Below are 20,893 nucleotides of genomic sequence, written 5' to 3'. Positions count from 1 at the left end.
AAGAAACAAACTCTTCCTTTCCCAAACTTTGGAATTTTACAGTGAGAATTAAACCAGTGCAAGCTAGGATGTTGAGCCTTGTGGCAGGAAAAAGAAGAGAGGATAAAGGGACAGGGTACAACCCTTCTCTCTTTGAATGGCATCAAGCCATTAGAGGTGTCTGTGAAATCACAGGCTGGTTCCATTCCACAGACATGGAAACTTAGAGGTAAAATGGCCTCTCCATCAAGCCAAATGTGGGACTGCAAATGGCAGACACCTCTCTGGATTTGCCTCCCAGTGTTTATCTATTCTTTATATGTGCTACTATGAATAACACATTCTAAGGGGACATTACCTGGGCAACTCATATTTTTATCAGTTTTCTAGAATTAAATGCTCTTTAAAAAAAAAAAAAACAACAAAACAACAAACAAGCAAAAACAACAACAAAAAAACACCATTTTTCTTCATTTTGTTTAAATCTTCAATCAAGAAAAAAGATTTTCTGTTACCCTTGAACTAATCTGAATCCGATATTTTTATATGCTACTAAATGAGCATACTAAATACATCTATCTACTGTGATAGATGGTATGACATATTTTATCTAGTCATAGGTTAATAAATGACGTGCCAGCCCATCACAAGCTCTATCTTTCTGGAATGCTTTGGTAGCAGGAAGATCCCGCAACAGAAAATGTGGTTTGGGAGAAGCAAGAAGAGGGAATGCGAGAAAGAGAAAGGAAAAGGCTGCCTGACCTTCCTTCTCATTACTTCTACACGCTTTTTTCTCTGTCTTGTAAATTGGAAAACAAAATGAATTGTCAGTATGCCAGAATAAATTGTCTTTCTTTTTATTTCTTCAGCAGTGGAAACATTTAATGTTTATTTCTTTAGCAGTCTAGTCAGTTGAAATGCAGCATTATTTGGACCTTTATGTAGGCAATTATCCTCTCGCTTGTAGATTTTTTTAGGGCTCCAATTTGTTAGCTTGTTTTCATGCTTTGGAATTTCCTCTAAGGTGAAATCCAAGGCTGTTAAGATTGTGCTATAGGGAATATCTGAAGTTCTGTAAACATGTTTTCTTGCAGGGCAGCACAAACTTGTATAATTAAAATTATTTTTAATATGTTTTAGCAACACAGAAGGGAAACTTCTGCCGAAGTCAGAGTGCACTGTGGTTTTGAAATCTGAGCATAGAGGGAGCCAGATGCAGATATGGCAATCCCAACATTCATGAAGAGTGATAACAGAACACAAATATGTTGTAGCCAATTATGGTGTTTACTGATTCTTTCTTTTTTTAATCTCCCAGCATCACTTGCCAGCTAATCACCAACCCCAAAAGACTTTATGTTGCAATCAACTCAAGGTCTCAGGTTCACAATTCTCTCCATCTTAAATCTAACTGATGTTGAAAGTATTTTAGTACTCTAAATATTTTAGAAATATTTAATATTAAAAAAAAATCTACATAAAGGATAAATAAATTCACTGTTTTCAAAGTGCTGTTAGGTGACCAAAGGAAATCCCATAAATTATCGATGGGGTGGGGGGAGAAGGGAGATGTGTAAACAGGTTCTGATCTCCCCTTTCTTAACTCTTATGCCAGCAGATAGAAAAGCATCTTCAGGTGGAAATATAATTTCCTGCAGTTGGGTATTCTTAAGGATAGAATTGTCAAGAGAGCAGCTTAAATCAGAATGGTAGTATAAGTTCCAAAACTCTAGGGAACAAGGACTTGGGCTTCCCCCTAGCTCTAGTACAGTCCTGACTTGTGAAGATCAGGGCTTTCAGCTTGCTGGGCATGGGGATAGTTTACAAGATTCTTCAGTGGGTCCATAGGAGACAAAACTCTCTGTTCTGGTTTTAGCAGAGAAATTTGCTTGCCATCCTATCATTCTTGAAGACTTCTCTGTTGCCCAAGGCTTCCCCAGCTTTTTCTTGTACAAATGTCACAGGATGATCACAGTTTATCAAGTTTCATTACAGTTTATTTATCAAAAAATGACCTTGGAATCATCTGTGTGATATTGTTATCATACATTTTAGTTTAAACATTGTTTTGTCTTAATTCCTCCCTGCATGTAGATACTTAGACCTTCTGCAAGTAGGCAGTAGCATTCTGGAGTTAATTCAGGGGTTTTACCTCCTAGTAGCAGATGCTAACTGATGCACTACTTCCATTTAGATAGTTGCCTATGCAATGCAAAACTGGAACCCTTAAGCAAAAACATTAGAGGAGTAAGACTAGCCCTGTAAATATTTCTGCTGCCTGCTTCAGTAAATCAGCATTTTAGGATCTTTGTAATGATTTGAGTAAAAATAAAATAATTACCACTCATGTTATAGTAATTATTTTATTCAGATAATTTTAGTGTTTTATGAGATACCTTGGAGATACAGCAGATGTGCCTTAAGGTAAGGCATTAAATTAAGACAGAATGTTTTGACTTGTTTTTAAATTTAGTTGTAACCAGTCCTTAGAAATCTATCCAATAGAAAAATCACCATGTGAATCTGTGGAATACAGATCATGTTGTGTTGAAGTTGGAATCCTGACTGTCTTTCTGTACAGCACAGAAAAGATAAATACTCATGTATATGTGCTGCCTTCATCTTACTGTTCCTGCTGGTGGTGTTCTGTACTTAGCTGAGTTAGCTTTGCTGTATGTGAGGGCTGAAATGAAGTAAATGTTCTCTGACCAAAGATCTCACAGTTAATTACTGCAGAATCACTGTGGAGCTCCAAAATAGAAAGCTGAGGATCAGCATGTGACTGTTCATTCTGCCTTCCCAGCAAGGTTTCCATTAGCAGCAAACAGCAGCTGCAGACAAAAATAGAAGGTGATAAGCAACTAGGATCTTTAGTTAACTGCAAAGTCACTCTCCATGACAGCAAGGAGTCCAGAGGAACAATGAAGTCTCTCCGATTCATTAGTGCTGAAGCATTCGTGTCAAATGCAGAGTTTGCCAGGAAGACTCTTGGTGGTGTAGCCCATAATCTTTTTCCTCTTCTTTTTAAAGCCAGCTATTTACTGGAGCAAGGGGAAGTTATTCATGACTTGGTAAAGAACTGGCCACTTGCTGACTTTAACATTGGAAAACTTTTGGGAACTACTGTGGACTACCAGGAAGATCTGAGCCATAGAACATGCTCAGTGTGCTTGGAGAGCTGTCTGACAGGCCTGAGAGACTATGTGCTGAATCATTCTTCTCCCTACATGAAAAAGTTGAAAGTGGTGGACCTCACGGGTATAAAAGATGTTGAAGTTCAGTCTTGTGAGTGTAAGAAGAGAATGGGCAGGTGGACCAGAACACAGCTGCTCTCTAAGCTTTGTTTGGAACTGCTGGTTTACCTGCAACAAACACAGTGCAACCCAGGTACCTTTGAAATCAGTATTGATGTGTTCATTGATTTGTATGTTACAGAGCGGAACTATGAGCTGGTGGTGCAGGCCCTGCTAAAGAAATGCTACTGTCCACTAAAGATCTGCTGTGTGGCATTCAGATCTGACAACCTGGCTTTGCAGAAATTCTTCTACATCATAAAGCTCACTGATCCTTCTTTGTTGCGCAAACTGGAAATAGTTCACAATGTTCGCTTGGAAATGGAACACCTGGAAATACTCTTCAACAGTATTCACTTTCCTCTATTGATGTCCTTGACCTTGCCGGCACGAACATTTAATGTGCGGAGGTTCACAGATGCAGATGAAGGGATACTTGCTAATATTGGAGAAAAGATGGGTGAAATGACACAGCTGACTGAGCTGAGTATATCCTTTTCTATACTCACAGGAAGAATACAGAAACTGCTCAGGTAATTTGGTCATCCAGCTTTTAGTCAAAGTGTAAGAATAGTCTTTCGTGCGTTTTTGGGGAGAATGGGAAGCCAGTGTTATTTAATACATTTAGAAGAACTGACTATTATTAGTTTTCCAGAACCTCTCTGACTAGAATGATGAAAATATACTTTGGCTACCACGTAAGAGAGGGGTATACCCAGACATTTTTAATTTGCCATGTTCTTGAGCTTGTATCTCAGTCAGCTTGGCTGGCTTTTGGTGCAAGACCCGAGGCCAGGTATTTTTCATATTCCAGGTATTTTTCAGGGTCTCTAGTGAATTTTTGTCCTCTAAAAACCAGGCAGTAAATTTACTGAGATTCCGCAGATACTGTATTTTTAGGTGGACAGGTGGACAGTAGACTTTGATTCAAGACTCATTTTAGTTGTATCTGTTGACCTCAAAGCAAGAGAGATCTGACGCTTTTCTGTACTGCATATTAAGCTAATATATGAATATTCATGATGAATTCCTAGGAAAAAATGGCAATTCTCAAAAAGATAACAAGTTGCCTGTGAACAGTGTTCATATTTGAACAGAAAATAAGTTAACTATTTTTTTAGATGCTCTGAAAAGCAAAGGCATTCAAAAGTTTCATTCAGACAAATCACCTTGGTTTAAAATTCCTCCTGTACAAAGTAACTTCATTTAAAAGATGTGAATGGCACACTGCTTATATTGATAGAAATAAATAACAAGTTCCTAACCTTGATCCAGCTGAGGTCTGTGGCAGAAGTCTCACTAAGATTTAGTATGTATGAAAGGGATCTCTTTATTTTCATCTGTCAGAGCTATTTTATATTCAACTAGAATATTTGCACATAATCTCAGGAACACTTCTTCCACACTTCATCATCTCAAGGTCTCTTCAAAACTCTAGAAAAAAAACAATGTGTAAACCTCTTGGGCATTTAAAAATATACTAGAAACAAAATGAGAAACAAAAACAGATGTCTTGTTAGAATACTAGTTAGCATTCATCTTGGCATGAACCCTTCCTTAATGGAAATTTTCTAAATCTCTGGAATTATAACAGCTTTTTACAAGAAGCAGCCACCAATACTTTCATGGTAGTAATGATACACTGTTAATTCAGCAAGTAATAGACACTTGCCAACATGTAACTGCTTACAAAATAGACACATAGGATGTTATCAAATTAATCCCCATTAAAACTACATAGTAGGAGACACATAAAGTAGGAGCTAATTAACGGAACTGAACTGCAGGAGGAAAATTACTTGTCATTGTTGGCATACGCTTCATTTTGTCAAAAGAGGTTAGAAAAATAACAAATATGCCAGATGACTACATTCACAATGTGAATAGTCACATGTAATGTTGTAAGTGTAGCATTTCAATGTTTTATGTCATAAAACTTTTTCTGTCTTTAATTCTGCAGTCCACTAAAAACTCCACTGAAGATGCTGGATATTTCTAACTGTTCACTAAACCATGCTGATATGGCCTATTTAGCCAACAGCTTCCATGCTAATCACTTAGAAGCCCTGGACCTGAGTGGTCACAATATACATGACCTTTACCCATCAACATTCTTTAAGCTTCTCAGCCATTCCTCTTCAGTACTCAGAAGTCTTACCTTGGAGGACTGTAATATCCAAGACACTCATCTCAACATGTTGATTTTAAGTTTAAGTCCTTGTCAGAAACTACAGGAGTTTAAGTTTATTGGAAATCCGCTGTCATCCCAAGCGCTTAAACAGCTTTTTGCATTTCTCTGTGAATTGCCAATGCTGAAAACTGTGGAGTTCCCAGTTCCAAGGGACTGCTACCCTACTGGCATCACCTACCCGATTGATGATGCCAGTCTCTGCAGATTCGATCAAAGAAAATACGAAAGTGTAGCAGAGGAACTTAACCTCATCTTACTCCAAGCAAACAGGGAGGATGTGAAAGCTTCAACTCCACTCTTTGGCAGCTATGACGCAGCTGTTGAGGAGACAAACAATGAACTGGGAGCTTATCTGATCAAGTCCTTCAAAGAGACTTTAGAAAAGTTCACTACTTCTTTAAAAATGAGTTAAAGATGCAATATGGTGATGAGCTGCTGTCAAATTAGAAGTTAGGGTTTTCTAGAACTATACCTTCATTGATCAGTCTTGAGGTTTAATTTCTCAGCTGAATTTACTTTTGATCAAATAGCCTCTGATCATCTGAGGTATTTTAACTACACTGTATCTATTGCATACACCTTACATAAGCACTAATTGCTTGCAAATGAGGACCCTTAAGACCTTATTATTTTTCACAAAAGCACTTTATTTCTCAATAAAACAATAGGTGTCTAAGCTTGGTTGATTTCCTTTGGATTCAGCAATGAGGCTTGTTATCCCTACAGAAAAGACAGGAAAGCCCTTTCCCAAGCCCAACAGTTTGTCTAAAAGATTGTGCACCAATCTTCACCTATGGCTCCCTAAATCAATTTTTGTTTTGCCCTTGGCCATCCAAATTCAGCAGTCTGTGTTTAATCCAGTACATTCCCAGTAGTGGGGGATGTATAAAAGCCTCCATGTCTCTATGCCTCTTTCTTCCACAGAGGCAAGCATGATAAAACCTCCTTTTGCATGGGGAATTTCAGAGGTCGTCAAACACATTGTGCTGGTGAGGAGTAAAGTTCCATACTGACGAGTCAGCAGACCAAATGGCTGGCTGACAGCAGGTGATTTTCCCCTACTTCCCCCAGTAATATAAAGAGGATTCTGCTGAAGCTCTTGCTAAACATTTTACAAAGGCATACCAGGACAGTGCTGCACAGCCATGCTTCTGATGTCAGCAGGTAAGTGCCTCAAACTGCTCCCTTTGTTCAGTCAGTTTCTTAGCGATAGAATGTACCCAGCTGCTTTCAGCTCTTTTAAAGAAAGTCTAAGACAGTGGCAATAATGCAGAAAAGGCTAGTTTCAAAAACACATATACAAAAATGTATCCAATGCTAATTTCAAAAAATGTGGAAACGGGATAAGGTGGGTTGCTGAGTAACTAGAAGCTCATCTGCATAAAACTCTGCCCTCTCCTGCCAGGACTGTGCATTGTTCTGCCACGGAATTATCAACCACTGCCTGGAAAACAAAATGAAAATCACATTCATTTGGCAAGCTCCAGTGCAAATGTATTTGAGTGACAGAGTAAACAGAATCTCAGACCTCCACACACAGTGTTGGAATGCTGGTAAAGGGGCCAACAGGGTGTCAGAGTGCAGCCACAGGGCCCCACAAAACAAATCTGGGGAAAGTACTGTAAGGGGGGGAGAGTACTGGGAGGGGAAGAGTACTAAAAGGGGGGGTGTACTATTTCCTACATTTAGAATCACAGAATTATAGAATCAACTGGGTTTGAAAAGACCTTTAAGATCATTGTGTCCAACTGTTACCCCAGGACTGACAAAACCACCACTAACCCATGTTACTGAGGGTCCCATCTACATGGTTTCTGAACTCTTCCAGGGATGGCGATTCTGTTTCCTTGACAGCCTATTCCAGTACCTGATTACCCTCTCTGTGAAGAAATTTTTCCTAATATCCAGTCTAAACTTCCCTGGTGTAACTTGAGGCCATTACCTCTTGTCCTATCATTAGTTACTTTGGAGACCAGCCACCTCCTTGCTCCATCCGCCTCCCAAGTGGTTGTAGAGTTCCCCCTGAGCCTTCTCTTCTCCAGACTAAACAACCCCAGCTCCCTCAGCCGCTCATCACACTTGTGCTACAGACCTTCACCGGCTTTGTTACCCTTCTCTGGACCCGCTCCAGCACCTCAGTGTCTTTGTTGCAGCTGAAAGGCCCAGAACTGAACACAAGACTCCAGGTGCGGCTCCCAGCAAACTGCCTGGGGCTGCCCTGACCCGGCTCACCTCCAGCTGACGGGCAGCTGCCACACCGGGCGGTTCGAAGCTCCTCCACCCACCACTCCCAGGAGCCAGCGGGCAAGGGACACCCGTGCATACACCGAAGAGGCTCACTCGCCTCATGGTTCTCCTCAACCTTCACCCGCACCACCGCGCCGCTCTTGCTACCGTGGGACACCGCGCATGCGCCGGCTGCCGGCAGAGAGGGAACGCCCGGCTGCAGCGCCACGCTTCGGCCACGAGGCGGCAGCACCCGCGAGCACCCGACGGTTGCTTCCCATTGCAACGCAATGCCCGTCGCCGGCGGGCGGCAGCGTGGAGCCCTCGCATCACCGACGCCGTTTGGTCGCCGAGGGCAACAGCGAGCGCGACGGCGGGGCCCTCCGTCGTGCTTGTGACGCGAAGGGTTAGCCGATATACGGGGGGGGTAGGATTAAGCCGCTTGCTTAACAATATTATTGCTTACTCGTGCTTACTCAACAAATACGTGCTCAACACTTATCGTGCTTGCAGGAACAGAGTGGGAGGACCAAGGCTATTGATAGGAGGAAGAAACAGTAACTCCTGTTCTCTAGACCCCTAAACCGACTGAAATCAGCTTTGCGGTTTTGGACAGTGACTAAATCACCAGGGAACATGCACAACGACTAGAGATGAAAAGTTCAGGGAAGACTTGTTTACTTCATCTTGAGACCCCCGCCCTTGACCACCAGGAGACCCTTTGCAAGCAAGGACCTTTTACCTCATTATAATATGAAGGGGGGGGGGGGCGTAGGTCATGAATATGTATAGGTGTGTTGTGTAACCTCATGAATATGTAATCGTTTAGAGGATAAATATGAAGAAGAACAATGCTGAGGTGCACATGTTTTTGGAGGAACGACCTCCCATGAGCCTCCGTGCTGAATAAAAGCATACCTACTTTACAACTTTAACGACTTGTGGAGTCTATCCGCATATCACTTGCACCCATGTGTCAGGGCAATTCCAGGCAAAGCTACAGGTTGGGAGGAGAAGAGATTCAGAGCAGCCCTATGGAGAAGGACTTGTGGGCATTGAGTGATGAGAAGCTCAACATGACCCGGCAGTGTGCGCTGGCAGCCTGGAAACCAACCATTTCCTGGGCTGCATCACCAAGAGGCCAAGGTAGGGGATTCTTCCCTTCTATTCCAGTCTCATGAGATCCCACTGGGAGTACTGTGTGCAGCGTCCTCAAAAAAGAAGGCCATAGATCTGTTGGAGCAAGTCCAGCTCCAACCAGGAGGCCACGAGGATGATAAAGGGGCTGGAGCACCTCACATACAAAGGCTGAGAAAATCTGGGCTGTTCAGCCTGGAGAAGGCTGTATGGAGACCTCATAGAAGTACCTGAAGGGTCTACAAGGTTGCTGGAGAGGGACTCGTTGTCAGGGAGTGTAGTGATAGGACAAGGGGCAATGCATTCAAACTGAAACAAGGCCGATTTGGGTTAGATATAAGGAAGAAAGTCGTTATGGTGAGAGTAGTGAGGGCCTGGCACAGACTGCCCAGAGAAGCTGTGGCTGCCCCATCCCTGGCAGTGTTCAAGGCCAGGTTGATTGGGGCTTGGAGCAACCTGGTCTGGTGAAGGTGTCCCTGCCCGTGGCAGGGGGTGGAACTGGATGGGCTTTAAGGTCCCTTCCAACCCAAACCACCCTATGCTGGCGGAGCTGCAGCAGAGGTATTTGGCACCGCTTACCCCCTCGCGCACGCGCGGCACGCGAGATGCGGCAGCGACGTTTGGCCGTTGGGCGCCGGTAGCGAGCGCGGTGTAACGCTGCTGGCGCATTGCGCGGGGCTCCAAGTGCTGTACCGAATGTTGGTCGCTGGGCGGCAGAAGCGACTCTGGCGTCGCCCCGCGTCCCAGGACTACAGCTCCCGGCATGCTCGGGAGGCAGCCGTCCTTCCTTTTTGGTCGTCCGGGGACACCGTCCCCTCCAGTCCTGTCAGTTCTTGTCCACCGCAGACGCATGTGGTACCCGCAGCGACTGCGACCGTACCCTCCCCAGAGTGGCTCCGGGCACAGCCCTCTCCCCCCCCCCCCCGCCCCAGCGCTGTGCCGATCTGAGCCTCTGTCACAAACCCTGCCGGCCTCGGCACCCGCCTCTCTCGGCGACAGCTCCGCTCTTCCGCTGGCTCACATCGGCCCACATAACAAGCCGCGGGAGCGAGCCTGCTGCAGGGCTCGGGACCCCCGACATTCTCCCTGCCCCAGGGGTACTTCGGAGGTCGGTTGGCTTTCGGACAGATGGGCTGAAGGGCGGAGCCCACCAAAACAAGAAGAGCAGGGCGCAGGACACAAGGAGAAACAAGCGGCAGCCAGGCGGAGAGTAGCGAGAAAGCGTGAGGCAGGGACCGGGACAGCAAGAGAAAACCATAAAAGACTGGTACAAGAGAAATGATAGGCACAGCACGACCGGAGGGTGAAGGGACCAGGACAGGGGTGGAGAAAGAAACAGGAGCGTCAGAGGAGGAGAGGCAGAAAGAGGGAGGAGGCGCAGGGCAGATAATGAAAAAGACCTCAGATGGGCAGCACAACAGAGAGGGATTTAAAAAAGAACAAGGGCAGGGAGCACGAGAGAGGTCTTCCTTTCCTTTTTCACCCTTCTCACTTTCTACTCTTCACCCACCTCACTTGTCATTCTTTCCTGCCACTGTTGGGCTAAGAAACCTTAACCCAGACACAAAATCTTCTTACTGGGCTGAACTGTAGCTTGCTCATCCTGAGAAAGGTTTCTGGTATTACTGGCTCTGTAGTACCTCTGTTGGGAGGCTGCGTGCTGTTTACGCAGCTTATTCCAGGATCCTCTGTAGTGAGAATTTGTACCAGAGCTTAGCACTAGTGACTAAAGTAAATGAAACCTTAGGCCACTTGTACTGTACTTTAACCTTTGTTTTTATCTATGGAAATGTAACTGGTAGATAAGTATAAATAAAACTTTACAGGATATTATGTAACAAAAGATAAGGAAATGTCTCAAGACACAACAAAAAGGGAGCCTGGAGGCTGTGGGAGCAAATCAGAAAAGGAGAAAAACCAGACTCAGCAAACAGGTTTTTATGCGCCTTAAGTGCCACCAAGAAATCAAGGAACCTGTAGAGATTATGAAACGCAGTAACAATCAACAGGCAGGCCCCTCTGGAGAGGCACCCAGCTCGAGTTGTAACTGCTGTATTAAACGCAGTGGAAAAGGAACTCTGATTCTTTTTATTAAAGTGGAGGTGACATCTGTGTAATTCCTACCGCAGTCTGGGTGGTGCCTGTATTATTTTCTACAACACCTCTGAGCATTCAGGCTCTAGCCCCAGCTGCAGTAATAGTGATAGTGATAAAGGTACTCCAGTGGTAACGATTTTTCCTGGAGGGGAGCCAGACCCCTCCAATAGTAAGGACTTTTCTCTGTTTCATTATGAAAATGGTTGAAGACGGAATCCAGTGAAGAAACAAATTTACATAAGAAAGATACAAACAGCAACAATTCTCACCTTGTAAAGTCCTATGAAAACCTGTGTATGTTTAACCCTGTGTATGGGTGTGCGCAGGTGCATGCAAAGCTGAATGGAAATCCAAAAATTTGAGAATAGTAGGAGCAGAAAGAAACCAACTGTACTTGTCTTTGTTCAGAAACGCAGGGTTAGTGCAAAAGATACAAAGAAACAAAGTATTTATTGTTAAAAGCTTTCCTACGAATCACTCAGCATCATACAATGAAGATATGGTGGCTATAGAGTAGAGGGAGTCTCTCTCTTCTCCCTCTCCCCCTCTTTATACACATATTTGCTCACTCTCACAAACCCACAGTTGTATTTTTCTTTTAATGGAGTTCCTTTCTTCAGTGAGATTGGAAAAGGTGTTTATCATACAGGATCTGGCAGAACAGATATATCCTATTAAACAACAGAGCAGTTACAGAAAGGAGACCTTTCTTCAGGAAAAAAGTGCTTTCTTTTCCCCCTCTTTGCCATAAAGGGTTATCAAGATACCAAAACAAAAAAAAAAAAAAAAAACAGGCCAAAAAAAAACCCCAATACCAAATTAGCATTTTGGCAAAATTAGAAACCCGAGGATATGCCCCAATATTGACATATGAACTAATATTTTCACTTGGCTTCCACAGAATAAATTCTAAACAATGTGGTTTAAAAAACTTGCCAGCTGAAACAATGTCGGCACTACAACTACTCACCCTGCTAAGCTGAACAACTGAATCCCTGTTAATAACAGTGGAAAATGTTTTGACAGTATGTCTCAAAATTACTTGCAGAACATTTGGATTTGTCCTGCCTGGCCATTTCCCAGGCTATATCCAAGTTGAGACTGGCTCTCTCCCAAATGCTCTCTACAGGTAAACATACACACGTGCACACAACATATACAGACTCACATAGACTGTGCTATTTCCAAAGTACTTTGCACATTATCCTGCACTAAGTCTTACAGACACTTCAGTGGTGCTCTGCTCCATCTTTTTATTTCATTTTCTACTGCTGTATTCTCTCTATTCCATAATCAATCATTTGTTTTCCCTTAAACTTCTAAGAACTCGTGGTCTGAATCCTGCCTCATGGCCAACAGCACAAAGGACTAAAAAAAGTGTTTCAAACCTGCCATGTCAACACTTCAGCTCCCAGACAGCTTTATCTTCTACTGGTACTCCAGAATTCTGTTTTAACCCTCTCCTAGTTTGATGCTATATTTCCTAACAGTCTATATTATCATCTATGCATTAAATACATCTACGCACAGAATGTTTTCTTGCAATATACACAGATTTGTATCGTACTGTGGCAGCAACTGAAGACTCCAAAACACAGAATCACAGAGTGGTTCAGGTTGAAGAGACACTAAAGCTCATCTAGTTCCAATCCCCTGCCATGGGCAGGGACACCTTCTATGAGACCAGGTTGCTCTAAGCCTTGTCCAGCCCGGCCTTGAACTCTTCCAGGGACAGAGCAGCCACAGCTTCTCTGGGCAACCTGTGCCAGGGTCTCACCACCCTCACAGGGAAGAACTTCTTCCTAATATCTAATGTAAATCTCCCCTATGTCAGTTTAAAGCCATTTTCCCTTGTCCTGTCACTACCTGCCCTTGTAAAAAGTCCCTCTCCAGATTTCTTGCAGGCTTTCTTTAGGTTTTGGAAGGTTGCTCTAAGTCTCCCTGGAGCTGTCTCCAGGCTGAACAAACCAAACATCTTCTTTTCCTTTTTTATACACACAAAATGACAACCATTCTGAACTTAAAATGAATTTATCATTCACAATCTGCCACAATTACATGCCTGTTCAGTACTACTACCACTGCATTTTCATTTTCATATGCCCAAGCATATGCCCAGTATTCCTCCATTATTTCTCTTCAAATATAATTTCTCTTTTTGCAAACAAGCAAGCTCCTGGCTGCACTCCTGGAACAGAGGACAGAATTTCTCTGTGTCTCTTCAGTGGAAGACCCAAACACAGGAAAAAAGCATCAAAATCTCAAATGCCAGTTTAATCAAAGGAAACACACCTGACAGCTATTCCTAAGACTCACTGTTGGTGACCATTCTTTTCACGTACAGTAGGAATATAGTCAGTGGGATGTAAGAATTTAGATTTTGGATTGACATCCTTAGCATCATCTACAGTGGCTGACTCATGCATGTGCATGCATGGACACATGCACACATACACACTTCAGTACAGCATTGGTGCTTTACATAGATCCACCCTCCAGTGATGCTGTTGTGAACACTGGGCAGCAATACCACATTAATTTCATTAGCTTGCTCTGAAACAGACTTGGAAACAGATCCATCCAATTAATTCAACAGAGAGATTCTAAAAGCAGGCTGGACTCCATTATGTTGCCAGCTGTGGCACATGACTGAAATTTCTCTGTACAAAGATTTGCCACTTCAATGGGAAAGTTCTCAAAACACAAAATTCCTTGGCAGACATCCCATAGGCATCTATCCCAGTCCCATGCCCTTCTCACATCCTTGCATATCATTCTCCGCATTTCTTATTCCTTGAGACTGAATGCATCCCCTGAATGTAGCTGCTCTGTTTACCACATACAGAAAAGAGTTTTATACACTGGACAGCATGCACACAACTGACACAGCAGCATAATAAATATGGAAGCACAGTAGCAGACGATCCCCACTGTTTTCCCTCAATGCTTGCTTGTATTCCAATTAGTGGAGTCCTAAAGAAAGTAAGATTTCAAGTCTGGCAGCCTCACAGCCCTTCACCATACCCCGTTTAAGATTGCAAGATTTCACGTTTTACTGCAAAAAGAGGTTTTAACGCAAAAAAAGTTCCAAACAAAGCCATTCCTGGTAAAAGGCCTCGGGCAAAGAGGTACAGCTATGCTTTTTCTCACACCAATGGTTCTGCGCGATGGTATTACCATCATGACTGTAATCAAATGTAAATTTTCCACGATATCTCTGAACACAATGGACAGAGTGAAGGCTATAGCACTATTTCTGTGAAAGCACAGGTATTAAATGAAGGGGTGGAAGAGAAGACTATCTCTTGTGACTGGACAGAAGAAACTTTCAGTTCGACACAGAAAGAAATTGGCAAAGATAGCAGAAGAGAGAAGGACAATACTATAGCAAAGTGCATTATTCAGAAGAGCAGTCTCCCGTACCACACGTGAATTTGATTATCTTTCCAAGAAAGTGAAAGGAGATTCAAAGGAGTAACCTAAGAGCATTTTGAGTGCCACATCATCTGGACAGTTACAATCTGGCAGCTGCTTTTTGCACTAGAAGTCATGTTGGGCCATTAATTACAGACTAATCTATGCACTACAAAAAATGAGAGTGAGAGGAGGATTAAATGAAGATGTCCCTGCATCCAATTAAATATGGTTTAAATTCCCATAGTCTGAATTTGCTGTACATTTACAAAGAACATGGTTTCAATGTGATACGTTCTCTGTGCTATTTAAGGCTGATAGTGCTTTATAACTCAACAGCATCCTATATGACCAGTATGTATCATGTATGGGGGAACCAAATCATTCATAGTAACAGGCAGTTCACCTATAATCAAAATGTGAGACCTGTTAACATCTTGAAGAGAAAACTGCCACATTATAAGAAGTTAAGCTTCTTGGATTCTGCACCAACTTAACAATCAGGGAACTTCTTTTCAGTGCAGATCCCTACTGGCACACAGAGAAACATTTAAGTGTCCTGTATTTTACATATATGCTTATTGTTAGTATCTGCTGTGTTCAAGGCAGGTATCAGCAAAGCACCATTAAGTTATTTTTATCTTCTCAGAATGCCTCATTTCTTGCTTCAACCTCAGCTTTGCTAATACCACTGACATAAAGGATGCCTAAGAAGCTCTTATCCCTCAGATAATTCTCTTCCTCTCAGTACAGCACACTGATCATACCCATCTACAGATAATGTAAATCAGTCTACCTTTCACTGCAGGGGCAAGGGAAAAAAGAAGTATTAGAATTTGCAGAAGAGATGTTCTGACTATGCTTCTTTCTTCCAGAGGGCTCTTCATTCCAGAAATGAAAATCCTCCTAGTTTCTTCTCTCCCATGGTGAGATGGCTTCTTGTACTGTTCCACCTGGAGTAAAAAATCTATTCAGGAATGTAAAGCATTCCACAGCTATAAGAAAGACAATCTTGTATAATTCCAGAGAAGTTACTATTTGAGACTCTTAGGTAAATAGTATGAGAACTGCATTTATTTCTCTAAATCTGTAGTCTCCTATAATACCTATCTCAACCTCCCCCTTCAGTGCCACCCACAATTCTATGCATAGCCCAGTAGGATTTGCTGTGTAGTGTCTGAACTTTCCACTAAAACTTAATAATGTGCGTTGATGAATGAACCTTTAATCTTCTTTAACACTGACACCTGTATGGCGCTGTCTCTGGCCTTGAATTGTTTGAGACACACCCCATGGGCAAGATTTTCAAGGGTCACTCAAAGCTGGTGTTCTGACTGGTGTGCTGATGGTACATTCTCATCCAGTCAGCAAGCAGGTCCATGTGTAACAGTGAGCTAAGTAACACTGGGAAGTCCACTGGTTTGGTGGTCATGATGCCAATGGGATCTTGTGAACAGTACTTATGTGTTGCGCACTCCCAGAGATTGTTCCAGTTCCTGCCGGCGCTGCTGGATCTGAAAGTAAAAGAGAAACTATACAGTTTAGCAGATTCAATTTTTTAGTGGCAGAAGATTCATTTATAAGCCAGCAGTATGGATAATTCCCTCATACCTTGCAGTAGAAATATCTGCTCACAGCCTCTTGAGACCATGGCTCATGATAAAATTCAGCTCTGCGTTCTTCCTCTGGGTTTCCAACTACATCAGTCATCACCTGTGACAAAAATAAAAATGTTTTTCATTATAGTTCCTCTACCGTGTAAAGAAATGTAAAGAGATTTACCTAAAGTCAAATTTTATCTGTATTACTGCATTAAAAATGTTCAGGACCATTCTTTAAGCCCAAGGCAAATGGACAATGAATGGCATGTGTGCTTAATTACCAAAACAGTATGGTCACATACAAATTGTCAGCTGTGAACAGCTCCTAACCTCTGCTTTCTCTGTGCCAAGGAATAATTCTAAACACCAGTAGTTGCCCTGGCCAAGTGCCACAATCACTAACAGTTTGACAGCATGGATAGCTTAGTTCCAGCACCCAGGAAAAGTTCCCCAGCACCATCTATTTTATTAGCCTATGTATTCAAAGAACCTCAGTAGTTACCCATACATAAGGTAACAGTTTGAAATTATTAGGGTATTCACATTAGATTGAAACACAAATCTATACTAGTGTTGCCCTTATCTCAAAGTGTATTTTACCTTGATTTCAAGTAAAGTTCTGATGGCGAAAGCGTTAAGGACAAATTATTCTACTGAAGTGTGAGGAACAGAACCCTAGTAATTCAGAAAAGTCCTGAGCTGCTTTTCCAGTCTCTACACAACTACCAAGAAAGTAGGATTTGAACAGAAAGTTGTTTAAGGAATTAGTGGATGGGACCACCTGGAAAACTGTCCTTAAGGACAAAGAAGCTGAACAGAGCTGACAGCTCTTTAAGGACATTTTTCTTAAGAGTGAAAGAGCTCTAGATCCCCATTTGTAAGAAACAGGGAAAGGAAGGCAGAGACCAGCATGACACAGCAAGGACGTCTTGGTCAAACTAAAGCATAAGAAGGAAATGAACAGGCAGTGGAACTAGGGACTTGTATCTTGGGAAGAATATGGGGATCCTGCCCAGATGTGTAGGGATCAGCTCAGGAAAGCTAAGGCCAGCTGGAGCTAGATTTGTCCCTCTACTCTGCTCTTGTGAGATCCCACCTGCAGTACTGTGTCCAGCTCTGGGATCCACAGTACAAGAAAGACATGGAGCTGTTGGAGTGGGTCCAGAGGAGGCCACGAAAATTGTGACAGGGGTGAAACACCTCTCCTATGAAGAAAAGATGAGAGAGCTGGAGTTCACCCTGGAGAACAGAAGGCTGTAGAGAGACCTTACTGTGCCATTCAATACTTAAAGGAGTTTTTAAAGAAAGGTGGGGACAGACTTTTTACCAAGGCCTGTAGTGACAAGAGGCAACGGTTTTAAGCTGAAAGAGGGTAGGTTTAAATTAGATATAAGAAAGACTTCTTTATGATGTGGCTGATGAGGCACTGGCAGAGGTTGCCACAAGAACCTGTAGCTTCCCCACCCCTGGCCAGACTGGACGGGGCTTGGAGCAACCTGGTCCAGTGGAAGGTGTCCCTGCCCATAGCAGGGGGTTGGAACTCGACGAGCTTTAAGGTTCCTTCCAACTGAAACCATCCTATGATTCTATAAAAAAATAACATTCGGATGACTAAGTCTCCACCATCACAGAATTAAGGGTAAATATAAAAATCTTTACATGTTTTGCAGAGTACTATTGTGCAATTATAATTCCAATGCAAGCAGGGCAGAACATTACAGAGAAGGCCCTTAGGGGACTGGCTGTCAGTCAGGGAGAGCACTGAACAACTGTTCTAAGTATTCAGTCAGAGAAGCTCTACAGCAACTTAGTTTTTAAGCTCTTCAAGCTTAAAAGGTGCTTTATTTAAACATTCTTTCAAATGCCTGTCCCCTTTTGAATACAGTGTAAATAATAATAATCATAATCTTAACAACAGACCTTTGGAAGACTATTGACTAAGAAACTAGACATTTCTATTTGAAAGATACAATTTTATTAAAATCATTTCATGGATTCATTAATACATCTGATTTTGAGGTGTCTTTATGAGGAACAAATTATTAATTTTTGTTGGCAAAAAAATGAACTTGTTTACGTTCCATTTCTTAGGTACCTCAAAGCTAAGCTCAAAGGCAGTTCATATTTAATGTGCTGTTTATTAAATAAGATTAAATTATGAACAAACAAAATCCTCAAATTGTGTTATCATACACAATACAGCTTTAATTTTACAGAATACACCAACACAGCCCTGCACTTCACTCTTGCTGTCTGACCACAAATTCACCCACCGTTAAGCACAGCTGTTCTGCTGAAAGTAGAATACAGCCTAAGCTGTCTTTCCTGCATACTGTCTGCTCTGGGATTGCAGTATTCCACTCAATATCCGTCTTCTACCAGTTTTCCATCCTGGATGTTTTAGCTATACACTGTATATGCACTAAGATAAAATTCTTATATTCTGGTTCCATTATTCATTCTTCTTCAAACCTTAGCTTACCTTAAGATCCCTGCTTTGGGACCGGAGAAGGTCTTGGATGTATCCTTTGGGATCTTTGGAGAAACTCAGCATGAAATCACGTTGTATTTTTAGCTGATTTATAGATTCAATTGTCTCATGAATCTGACAGAAAAAAAAACAAAGCAGATGTACTTGATTCTTCCCATGATCCAGTAACCCTGAGGTGAGCCCTATTAGCATTTCTTGTGAAGTATAAAGGTGACAGTTATGTACCTCAGACTTGCACAGGTCCCCATGGCTTTCTCCCTTCAAAGAGGGAGTTCACCGCAATCTTGCAATTACATTTTGGTTTCACCTGTACTTCTGCTACACAGGTATGTATGGGATTCTTCTTCACTTCCTACACTGAACTGCTGAATAGGATGCTATATACAATACTGAAGAGCTAAGTCATGTCGCTATACAATGTAATAATGTCCTGTGTATAATTAGTCTTTCTGACAACTCTGAGATTTTTCAGGAAAGATGCTATATAATATGTCTTTAGACAGTGCCCAATGCAAGAAAGCAGTTACTGCCCAGTTTAATCATCATCATATATTCAATACCTTGCTGTGATCCTTAAAATTTCTAGTGATTGCCTGATCACGTCCACATTAAATTAACTCACATATCAGCCACAACTTCTACATTTTTTTCTTATGAGAAAGCCCATTAAAGGTGCCAAAAAGAGTGTGAAAATGAAAACTCAGGAATATGGAAAGTTTATAGAAAATGAGTCATATCTTCAGAAATATGATGAAAAAATTGAGCATTAGCCATCAAGGAAGAATGAAGACTCCAAACAGTCCTAAAGTCAAGGTCCTATAATCATCCTGGATAACAAGATCAAATATGATCAGTGGGAGGACAGTTAATGAATCATTTGCACATACACACATAGAAAAGCGAACTTCCGCTATTCCATTCCTCTCAAATTCCAGTTTGACATTTTAAACCTGTCTTTTTTAGTTTCATGTATACATCTATTTTGTCATAACAGCTAATATGGCCAGGCACATGGGGAAAATAATCCTTCCCTGATCTCGCTGCGCCATCAAGGCCACTAGTGTATGCACAACTATATGGTATGTTAACAGAAGAGAGCTGCTGTCCACTTAAAATCATTCCTTATTTGGGAAAATGATGTAGCCACGCTGGAGAGAAATCTGTTGGCACGCACCGAGTTTCCACTAGAGGACTCTGTGACAGCACAGCAATAAATGGTACAGATGGTAACAATGCAGCAGCCTATGCCAGTTCACTTAGAAGTTACTTCAGAAACCTCACTAATCATAGCTTGCTGTCTGCTGTAGGAGGTGCTCAAAAAAAGGAGTGATGCAGACATCGGAAATCGTGGGCTGAACTGGAAATGGAATAACGCTATGCATGCTGCATGCAAGCCTATATAGGCTGGGAACCAACTGGCTGAGCAGCTGCCCTCCTGCAAAGGACCTTTCTCAAGAGCCATAAAACAAAAAATGCTGCAGTGGTTACCAGAATACACAGGACTGCTAGTGTCCAGCCCCCCTTTAAAATCATATGAAGACCAGGGTTTAACATATTTGTTTGTATTAGAGGTAAACAAACAGAAACTGGGCCTATCTGTACGTCACATAAGTCATCTCTGGTCCAGTGTCACACCTCTTCTTCCCTTGCTCTGAGAAGCCACTTTTGTTCATTCCTTACCAACCTAAACCAGCCATTTATACACATGCCAAAAGCTGGCTAACAGTCCACTACATGAACCCCTAATACAAGCCTGCAGAGCTCACCACTGCTGTAAGACAGATACTGTTATTTAAAGTACACGTGATCCTTTTTCAATAACCCTGAAAACAATTCTGCCAACTGCTCCAATTGATTTTTCTTCCATGCATTTTCCATATTTGCACCTACAGCAGAGAGCTGTTCTGCAACCAAACAGGCACAAGACACATCCGGAGTATGACATTCTCTTAGCTTTGCTTTATAGCAATTTAGCAAGATACCATGACCTCTCAATAAAAAGTTATAGTCAAACAGTTCAGATGATTATTGAATGCCAGGGGACTCATTATACCACCTATGAAACTCTGTTTCTATCACCTCGACAACTGTGTCAAGCCCTGGATCACATCCTAACCAGGAATGCCACTCACTCCTCTGTATTCCCATTCCATGTGGCTGATTCATCCCTTGAAAGCACATCCAATTAAGAAGCCTCTGTCTTATAACAGTACTGTCTTTGACATGTGACACCAAGCCCACATGAAGGTACGCAATGTCATGTGATACGCAATATATGCCATGTGATACCTTACTCCTGGGCTAGTACCTTGTTGTCCAATGCTGTAATCTCCTGTTGGTTAGCTGTTGAGAGAAGAAAACTACTCATCTGTCCCTTTAATGGGTCTTCAACTTCTACATCTATGTCATAACAAGCTGTCTTCTTCTGATCGTTTGGGTCAACACTATAGAGAGTATAACAGAA

General features: G+C 42.3%; 2 protein-coding genes across 14 annotated transcripts in view; one reads left to right on the top strand and one right to left on the bottom strand.

The window, feature by feature from the left end:
* Positions 1–2,900: 2,900 nt before the first annotated feature.
* Positions 2,901–5,875, top strand: LRRC14B (leucine rich repeat containing 14B). The gene is made up of 2 exons (XM_057424265.1): positions 2,901–3,805; positions 5,233–5,875. Exons 1-2 carry the CDS (start codon positions 2,901–2,903, stop codon positions 5,873–5,875), a joined length of 1,548 nt encoding a protein of 515 aa, XP_057280248.1.
* A 9,667-nt stretch (positions 5,876–15,542) lies between these two features.
* SMARCD3 (SWI/SNF related, matrix associated, actin dependent regulator of chromatin, subfamily d, member 3) overlaps positions 15,543–20,893 on the bottom strand; it is an 85,166-nt gene continuing 79,815 nt past the window's right edge. For all 13 annotated transcript variants that reach the window (XM_057424274.1, XM_057424272.1, XM_057424270.1 and 10 more), the window contains 4 exons: positions 20,738–20,873; positions 18,421–18,543; positions 15,949–16,050; positions 15,543–15,851 (listed from right to left, as the gene is read on the bottom strand). In XM_057424274.1, the coding sequence (XP_057280257.1) occupies positions 15,798–15,851; positions 15,949–16,050; positions 18,421–18,543; positions 20,738–20,873 (415 nt within the window). In that variant the 3' untranslated portion in view covers positions 15,543–15,797. The remainder of the gene's footprint in view (positions 15,852–15,948; positions 16,051–18,420; positions 18,544–20,737; positions 20,874–20,893) is intronic.

Source organism: Pezoporus wallicus, unplaced genomic scaffold (assembly GCF_028554395.1).
Source record: "Pezoporus wallicus isolate ANWC-B61680 ecotype Strahan unplaced genomic scaffold, APGP_CSIRO_Pwel_v1 contig_5485, whole genome shotgun sequence".
Lineage (NCBI taxonomy): Eukaryota > Metazoa > Chordata > Aves > Psittaciformes > Psittacidae > Pezoporus > Pezoporus wallicus.
This window is presented reverse-complemented; position numbering and strand designations above follow the sequence as displayed.